General features: G+C 53.0%; 1 protein-coding gene across 1 annotated transcript; it reads left to right on the top strand.

Annotated features, from left to right (window-relative positions):
- Positions 1–720: 720 nt before the first annotated feature.
- On the top strand, positions 721–8,336 carry MUL1 (mitochondrial E3 ubiquitin protein ligase 1). The gene is made up of 4 exons (XM_070382318.1): positions 721–963; positions 4,271–4,358; positions 5,005–5,125; positions 6,367–8,336. The coding sequence occupies exons 1-4, from the start codon at positions 844–846 to the stop codon at positions 7,088–7,090; spliced, it is 1,053 nt and encodes a 350-aa protein (XP_070238419.1). The 5' UTR covers positions 721–843; the 3' UTR covers positions 7,091–8,336.
- Positions 8,337–9,551: the final 1,215 nt, after the last annotated feature.

Raw genomic sequence — 9,551 nt, 5'->3', positions numbered from 1 at the left:
GTTGGATCTCCTTGGAGTCCAAGGGACTCTCAAGAGTCTTCTCCAACACCACAGTTCAAAAGCATCCATTCTTCGGCGCTCAGCTTTCTTTATAGTCCAACTCTCACATCCATACATGACTACTGGAAAACAACAGTTGTAGCTATAATTATAAATTAGTAAAGTAAGTTGTTATGTGTGGTGCTGGCAGATTAAGGAGTTACTTTAGTGATCTAACCTCCTGTCTTGGAGGTAATAAGCTGTGCAGTCCGGTAAATTCCTCTCCAGTAGCAGTGTGACTTTGAGCACACGCACTAACCTCTCTGGCCTGTCTTCTCATGTGTAAAGCGGAAGAATAAAAGCCAAGACCCAAGGTTTGCCCTGAAGCTTAAATGTGTACTTCCCGTAAGTGCTTACCTGACGTTCTTTCCTTCCAATCCAATGGCAGAGTCATCGAACAACGCCTGCAATAATAATAACCCCAGGAAAGCAGAAGCCCTGAAACAGTGGCACCGCAAGCGATACAATTACGGCCAGAGTTGAAGCGGTCGCGGAGCGACGAGAGATCGCTCAAGTTCCGCAAACCATTCCGCACTTCCAACTCCTGGAGACCCGACTCCAGCGGAGGCAGCTGATGCTTGTCCATTACCATGGCAACAGCACCTTCCGGTCTGTTGTGCCCGCCCTCCCCCTCCCCCTTCCGGTTCCGGGTCCCCTTCCAGTTCCGGGTGCTGTGCCTTCGGCGGGCGGCTGGCCGCGGGCTTCCGGGAGGAGTCGTCTCCGGGGGTGTGGTTCCGGGTGGCGGGAGGCTGAGGGGCGAGGGGTCGCTCGAGCGCGCCAGCCTCGCCAGGGCTCGGCGCAGCCATGGAGAGCGGAGGGCGGCCCTCGCTGGGCCAGTTCATTCTCCTGGGCACCAGCTCTGTGGTCACAGCCTTCCTGTATTCCGTGTACCGGCAGAAGGCCCAGGTCGCCCAGGAGCTCAAGGTCAGTGCCCCAGCCCGCCCGGCCTCAGCCGGCCATGCCGCCCCGGGGGAACGGTGAGCCCCCCGACCTGCCGTGGGCCGCTCCACCCTCGGGAAAAGACCCCACAGAGGAACCAGGCTCGGACGGCGTCGCCCGGCCCCCAGGAGCCAGGATCAGAGTTCGGGTCGCGTGATAACGGCTTCCCTTCCTCCTTTCTCCCAAGTTCTTCTCGTTGCTCAGAATAAATCTTGACTTCATCACTTTATTGACGAAAAAAATCTTTATTGAACACTTGCTATGCTCCAGGCGCCGAGCCTGGGTAGAACAGACAGAAATTCCTGTCTTCATGGAGAGTGCATTCTAATCCAACCAGACAGACAGTAAAACAGTCAATCAGATGGTGTGACACGTGGGGATAAAAATACAGCCTAGTGCAGGGAAGAGAGGAAATGGGAGTGCTGGAGAAAGGGAGGTTTGCTCTTTTAAACAGGGTGGCAGTTGAGCAGAGCCCAGGAGGATTTGAGGCTAGCGTGCAGGTGCCTGGGAGGGGACAGCTCCTTGCTTCTGCAGACTCTGCCTTTTTATATTATGGCCATTTAAAAAATATTGCTCACTTTCCTAATGCAGCACCTGACGGTTTACACAACATATTCCCATCTTGGTTTTAGTTCTGCTTCACAGTAATTTGAGGTAGATGAAATGATACCTCCAACCTGCCAATCAAGAAATCGAAACTCAGAGGAAAGGTCTCTACAGGGTCAGTTTGGAGCTTAAACTTAGGTCTTTTGATTCCGAGTGTAGGGTTTTGTTGTTGTTGTTGACTACATTTCCTTATTATGAATGTGTGAGTGGCTCATGAGAGATGAACCTCATTAGCTAAGAAATGGCATCTTATCCTTCCTTCCTTCTAGGTTCTAACTCAATGGTTAACAGAGAATAGACACTCAGTAAATATTTGTGGATTTGTTTGGGGTGAAATTTCTTTTTTAAAAAGGTGAATTTCTTCGAGGCCGTGCCGGGCTTTCTCTAGCTGTGGCGAGCAGGGCCAGGGGCTACCCTCTAGCTGCGGTGTGCAGACTTGTCCTTGCAGTGGCTTCTCTAGCTGCAGAGCATAGGCTCTGGAGTGCAGGGCTTAGTTGCCTCGAGGCAAGTGGGAATCTTCACGGACAGGGGATCGAACTGTGACTCCTGCATTGGCAGGTGGATTCTTAACCACTGGACCACCAGGGAAGTCCTGGCTGGAATATTTTCATAATACAGCAGGGCTTAATTTGACATTTATTTGGAAGACGGATGCCTCAGCCTGACACGCTTCGTTATCGTCAGATGATTTGCGTTGAGAGCTTAGAATCAAGTGTGTGAGTTTTGGAGCGCACCTAGTTACCAGGGAGTTGAGTTTGGGGTGTGAATCACAGCCTGGTGAGATTCCAGCTGCCTTCTCGTCTGCTTGATTAAATTACTTCTGAAATGATTGTCTGTGGTTGTAACTTATACTTCAGTTTCTGACGCTGAATCAGAAATCGCATTGGCATCAAGCTGGCTAGAGGTGGGATCCTTTGAAGCAGTGAGTGCTCAGGGATCCATCTTTGGGTGACCTTAAAAGCTTTGCCAATTAGTTCCTCAGTGAGGATGAAATAACTAGCTCCTGCCTGGAAAAACAGTTGGGACTCTGTCTTAGGCTCTATTTTCTTGATCCAATTACAAAACTTGCCAGACTAGGGTTTGTGTCTTCCCCTTTTACATCTCTCACAGTGATGGGAATGCATATTTATCGCATACCTACTGTGTGACAGCCCCTGGTCTGGATTCTTTCACACCTTAAGTTTCATTTCATTCACATGAAAATCCTGTGAGATTGTTTTGCCCACCTTTTACATGTTTTGAAACAGACTGTGATAAGTTGCCCAGAGTCAAAATAGATGCCTTGAAGCTTCATTCAGTCACAGGCTTTCTGACTGAATTTCACCTCCTTTCCTTCTAAAAAATGTTTAGACTATCCTGTGGTGGATATTTGACTATTTAGGTGACTTAGAGCAAATTACTTCACTTCTCTGAGCCTCAGTTTCCTTATCTGTAATTGGGGGTGATAATGTCTACCGCAGAGGGATGGTATGAGCATTAAATGGGGTTATGCATTTAAAATGCCTAGCAGAGTGCCTGGAATGTAGTACATGTAAGTGCTTAGTTATTCACTAATGTCTTCATCAGAATTGTATTTAGTGCCTGCTACGGGTCAGGCACCGTCTCGGCACTGGGGGACGGCAGTGCACAAGACCAGCAAGGCCCTAGGCCTCCTGAGCTTACAGCCCAGTGGAGGGGGAGACCGACAATAAACGAATAAATGAACCTGAGTGTTAGCTGTTGTTACTGCCCGTTGTTTTTATTACCTTTGCAGTGTACGTGGGTAATAATTTTTATTGACCTTGCTCCTGTTGTTTACTGGGTAGCAATAGCTTAAACTCAGAGGGACCTTAATATGTATCCAGTACTACCCACCTCGTGTCTGGTATCCTTAAGATGGTGTTGATGAAAATACCTGAAAGCAGGAACCGTTTCCTTCATTCGTCCCTGAACCCCTGGCCCCCAGCACAGTGCCTGGTTCAGGAAATGTTCAGTGGCTTTCTTAATTTTACCGTACTTTTGATGGAGCAGTAGCAGGCTTGTTTGGTTCCCAAGTACAGCAGATTGGGATGAGAACAGGAAGGAGTGGAGAGCTGGGGTCTGTGAGGGGAAGGGAGCGGCAGAGGTGACTGTGCTCGCCTGTTTATGATGGGGAAGCGGGCAGACAGAGGAGGAGAATGTTTAGCACTGGTTCACAAAGCCGCGCCCTATAGTGCAAAGGCAGTGCTCTATTACAGTGTCTGATGCAGAGCGTGAACTGCCAAGGGCCCGGTGATGACAATAACCTACCACTGCCCGAGCCCCTGCCACGTACTGGGCCCTGGTTTACGTGCTTTTCCACATAAACTTCAGATGCTTGGTTCTGTGGTGTCGAGAAGAGATCAAATTACATTCAGTCTGTGGTATGCAGATTGATGAGTGCCTTTAATATTTTCGTCTTAGTAAGTGAAACTGAAAAGGGCTGTCTGGCCGGTTAACTGCAGCTGGAGTGGAAGTGGCAGCCCCATTTGCAGGTGGCAGAGCGAGGTGCCTGTTGATGTGGTGAAAGTGCTGGGACACAGCTTTGGAATCTGACCGTCCTTAGTCTCTTTCCTGCCTGGTTCCCTTATTCTCTCAATGTGAAAAAAAAGAGTCATTTTCTTTCTTCACTTGTTTGATTGAGCATGTCAGTATTCAACAGTCAGTCCAATCTGTTGTTTCCATTTAGGGAGCTAAAAGAATCCACTTGGGTGAAGACTTAAAGAGTATTCTTTCAGAAGCTCCAGGAAAGTGTGTGCCTTATGCTGTTATTGAAGGTATGTTTATTTATTGGTAAAATGAAAAATAACTCAGTCTTTCAAAGTTTGATAAAGATCTTCCTGGCTGACATTGACGGCCTTTTGTAGCCTTGGGGTGGGGGTTCAGAATTTGGACTTTGGGGTCAGGAAGACCTGGGTTACTGCTGTATGATTGTGAGGAAATTACACAAGCTTTCGAGCCTCCATTGCCCCATCTCTAAAATATACTTTGAAAGTGAAAGTTGATCTGAAAGTGAAAGTTGCTCAGTCCTGTCTGACTGCAACCCCATGGACTGTAGCCTGCCAGGCTCCTCTGTCCACGGAATTCTCCAGGCAAGAATACTGGAGTGGGTAGCTATTCCCTTCTCCAGGGGATCTTCCCAACCCAGGGATCAAACTCTGGGTCTCCTGCATTGCAGGCAGATTCTTTATTGTCTGAGCCACCAGGGAAACCCAGAATATACTTTACAGGGTGGTTGTAACACTGAAACAATGTGATCCATGTAGACTGCTCAGCAGAGTGCCCCCAAAGCACAACTGTTGGTGATAGCAGTGTCCTCACTTTGATTAATTAAACTAACTCAAACTAAAAACAAAATCTAAATTACTTTAAAGGAAAGGACAGAAGAGTTCTACAGAAATAAAATAATTTGTTTCCATTTAGGAGCTGTTCGATCTGTTAAAGAAACGCTTAACAGCCAGTTTGTGGAAAATTGCAAGGGGGTGATTCAGCGGCTGACGCTTCAGGAGCACAAGATGGTGTGGAACCGGACAACCCACCTCTGGTGCGTATCCTTGCTCCAGGGGCCCAAACCTCGAAGATGGTCAGCTGTAAAGCTGACGTCCTGGCCCTGTCTCCATGTCTTCAAGCTGTTCCTGAGAGAGAGCGGAGACCAGTCTCAGTGCCACTGAGATCTCTGCCACTGCAGTCTCCTAGGCGTCTTGTCCAAATGCAGATTCCTGGCCTCTCTTCCAGATCTGCCTAGATAGAATTTCCAGGATAGGGGACCTGGAGTCTGCAGATATGCACACTAAGGGTTGAGAAGCACTGACTGATGGCATGGATTGATGATTTTCAGTGCTCCATGCTGTAACATGCAGTACCATTTTTCCAAATGCTCCTCGGGGGGTTGTGTTTTGGAGTTTTATCTTAATTTTTATTGTAAAAATTAAAAATTCAATTTTAATTTTTATTAAGGCTGCTTAACCTGCGATCTCCTCTTATTAACGAAATTTTAAGTGCAGCAGTGCAGAACCATTAAGTACGGCACGAGGTTGTACAGCAGATTTCAAACTTACTCGTCTTGTAGAACCGAAACTGCACCCGGTGAACGCCAGCTCCTGTTGTCCTCTTTCCGCAGCCCCTGGCAGTCTCCGTTTTCCTCTGTTCGGATGAGTTGGGCTGCGTTAGACACTTCACGCACACGGGGTCCTGCAGTCTCCATCCTTCTGTGGCCGCCTTAGTTGCTTTGCTCGTGTCCCCCAGGCTCACCCGTGCTGTCGCATGTGGCAAGGTTTCCTTTTTCTTTCTTGTTTTAAAGGCTGACTAGTATCCTGTTGTATGTATGGACCGCATTTTCTAAGTACATTCATCGATAGACATTGATGTTTCTGTGTTTTGGCTGCTGTGAATAAGCAGTGAGCCAGGGAGCACAGATCTCTCTTCCAGATCCAGATTTCAGTTCTTTTAGATTCACGATCCGAAGTGGGATTGCTGGGTCATATATGGTAGTTTTTAAATTTTTTGAGGGATTTAAGATAAAAATCGATCTGTGTTAACGGGGGCAAAGGGAAATAAAAAAGAGTAGAGGTGATCTCTGATGGCATATGTTGCCCACTGAGGCGGCCAGAGAACCGGAAAACCTGCGCTTCCTCTTCTGAGGCTCTGGACGAGGGTGGGTCTGTCGTCGTCTTCTCGTGCTCTCAGTTCACGCTTGATCTTGCCTGGCCTTGAGGTGGACTCCACCCCCGTCTGGCTGTGAGGTATTCGCGGTCCTCTGATTTACCTTGGCCCTCATTCCTGCAGGAACGACTGTTCCAAGATCATTCACCAGAGGACGAACACGGTGCCCTTTGACCTGGTGCCCCACGAGGACGGCGCGGGCGTGGCCGTGCGCGTGCTGAAGCCCCTGGACGCGGTGGACCTGGGCCTGGAGACCGTGTACGAGAGGTTCCACCCCTCCACGCCGTCCTTCACCGACGTCGTCGGCCACTACCTCAGCGGGGAGCGGCCCAAGGGCGTCCAGGAGACGGAGGAGATGCTGAAGGTGGGGGCGCCACTCACGGGGGTGGGCGAGCTGGTGCTGGACCACAGCTGCGTGCGCCTGCAGCCCCCCAAGGGGCCGGGCATGCAGTACTACCTGAGCAGCCAGGACTTCGACAGCCTGCTGCAGCGGCAGGAGTCCAGCGTCCGGCTTTGGAAGGTCCTGGCGCTGGTCTTCGGCTTCGCCGCCTGCGCCAGCCTTTTCTTCCTCCTCCGGAAGCAGTACCTGCGGCGGCGGCGCGAGCGGCAGCGGCCGGAGGAGGAGTTCCGGGAGCGCGCGTGTCCCGAGGAGGACCGTCCCGAGGAGGACCGAGAGGGCCCGAAGGGCGCCTGCGTCGTGTGCCTGAGCAACTTCCGGTCGTGTGTCTTCCTGGAGTGCGGGCACGTGTGCGCCTGCACCGAGTGCTACCGCGCGCTGCCCGAACCCCGGCGGTGCCCGATCTGCAGGCAGGAGATCAGCCGCGTGGTGCGCTTGTACAACAGCTAAGGCGGGGCGCGGGGGGACCCTGCCCCGCTTCGGGGGTGTTTATCATCTCCGGGCCCTTACAAGAGCAGTGATGGGGCCGCTACCAGCTGCCGAAGGCCGCCTTTATCCAGCGTGGAGGTGGCCTTTGCCAGCCCGGAGCACAGGCGCAGAACCCCCTGCCCCGCCCTGGCACGGGCTACGGGGGTGCCGCGTCCCTTTCCTGGAGCCGGGTGAGCCCGTGTGTGGCTGAAGAGCTCACCGCCCAAGCGCCGAAGTCCATGGCCTCCAGCTCTTCTGTCCCTGTTGCCTTCTCCCCGCTCCGCCCCCTCCCCCCAGGTGTGGGTCCCTGTGGACCTGAGCCTGAGAAAGACTGGCCGGAGGGGAGAGCAGAGTTGCCTCGAGGAGCCGCCTGAGAGCAGACTGGGGGGCAGTCTTCCTCCCGCTTGCTTACCCCACCCCCACTCCCCAAGGAAGAGCCTCCAGGCTGGTCATGTGCCCCCCGCCCCTTACCTGCCGGCCTCCCGCGTGTGCACACGTGGATCAGCACAGAAGGGAGTGAATGCAGCGGCCGCCTTCTGCCTAACGGGCCGGGACTCTGGTCGGAGAAGGGAGGCAGGTCGCTGCCAGGGGCACTTGGAACGGTGCCCGTTCATTGTTCCCCTGTGGCGGTGCGAACAGGGCCGCTTGACTGCAGCCTTCCTGGGGCCACAGGACCTAAAGAGGGCGCTGGGAGCACGCGGTCTGCCCTGACTTGGAACTCGGAGGCCTGAACCGGCTGAGGGCTGGCTCTGGTTTTCTCTGCCCAGGCTGAGCTGGAAAGGTCTTAGCCCCAAAGGAAGCAGTAAGGATGTTGCTGTCCCAGCCTGGAGTCTTCTCAGCTCCTCACGGAGACTCCCACCAAGGAAAAGTAGCAGCCAGCATCTTGAGCCAGGGGCCTTGTCCAGGCTAACCCAACCCCGCCACCGAAGAGCTCACGCCCCAGGGGCGTCATCACGCCACCCCATCACCCCTCCCCCGTCCCGTTTGCGTTTGTGAGAGGAGCCGCGAGCCCCTCGCACTGCCTGTCAAGTGTCCAAGGTCACTAAGTCACGTGCACAGCACTTTCTTCTCTCCCTTCCCTGGCTCTGAGCATCCATGCCCCGGCCCCCTTCGTGCAGGGGAAGGGGGCGTGCTCTTGGGGCTGGCACCAGCTCTGTGCAGTGTCCAGTGTGGGCAGCACTAATAAAACTCCTTCTCACCGAGTGTGAGCATGTTGCTTTGAACAGTTCGATGGCTAGGCTGATGCTTCCCTGGGGGATGGTGTCCGGTTTTGATAGGATGAACTGGAGACCTTGGCTGCAAGGAGGTCTGGGGCTCCCCACGGTGGGGGCAGCTTGGTGACACTAAAAGAGGGGGGCCGAGTGGGGAGCCTCAGGGCAGCCCGGAGACTGCCTGCAGGTCATGCCTGGCCTCGCCCAGAGCCGTCCTTGAAAAGTGCTGTCCTGACATCCTGAACACAGGCTGTGAGGCTTCACCTGTTGCAAGAATGGGACAGGTGGGCACTGGCGTATGTACGCAGTGCTCTTTCCGACCTCAGTTTCAAGGTGAGTTAATCCTCACAAGGCCCTGCGGGCTCGCATGACATCTCATCCTACAAGCAAAGAAACTAGTCCCGAGAGGGCGTGTTCCCTGGGTCAAAAGCACACAGCTGGTGAGGCGGTGGTCCACATTGAAACTCCAAGCTGTTCAGTCTTCTTGACCCTCCTGCTCACCGGCGGTGGGCCAGTTCCCTTGGTGCTCATAGGGACGCCCCACAAGATACTGTTCCCCATGGTGGTGGAGGAGACCATGCTCTGGAGGAGGAGGCAGATTGGTGACAGCCCACTTGCCCAGTGAGTCCTGTCCAGGGAGGTGTTACGACCCTGGCTTTATATAGAGGCGTTGGGCGGGGGTGGCATGATGGCAGGGGGACTGGTGGGGCTGACCTCGGAGTATCTCAAAAGCATCTGCTGTTCCCTTTAGTAGGCGCTTTGAAAGAGCCCAGGTTATGAGGATGAATGAACTGCTGTGTGTAGGGGTGAGTGGGGGAGGAGGGTTTGTGTTAAATCTATGGAGCGTTCAGCCCTCGGCATGGATTTCATGAGTAAATCTTATCAAGTGATTGAAAAGCAGACAAGGCAGCCTGCCCTTACCCCAGACCGACTCATATCCTGGGCAGACCGATTCTTCTGTCTCGAAGGCTCCTTTAAGGGAGTTGAGGGGCCCATCGTGGGAGACACAGGAGCAGCACACCGTCCCTGCCTCGAGATGACAGCTGATTGGGAACATGAGCTCACACGCGCCCAGACTCCAGACCGGAGGTCCACTCGTGGTCCTAGCCTGGCTGGACTGAGACTGCCCCATGCTCTCCATCACCCACGCAAGTCCCTGCCTTTGGTTTAAGGAGATCCTTTCCAGCAGGCTTGAAGGGGCTTAGACTGATCTGTGGGATGGAAGCCGGTGA

This window comes from Bos mutus, chromosome 2, assembly GCF_027580195.1.
Source record: "Bos mutus isolate GX-2022 chromosome 2, NWIPB_WYAK_1.1, whole genome shotgun sequence".
NCBI classification, from domain to species: domain Eukaryota; kingdom Metazoa; phylum Chordata; class Mammalia; order Artiodactyla; family Bovidae; genus Bos; species Bos mutus.
Note: the sequence above shows the minus strand (reverse complement) of the source record. Positions and strands in the feature narration are given on the sequence as shown.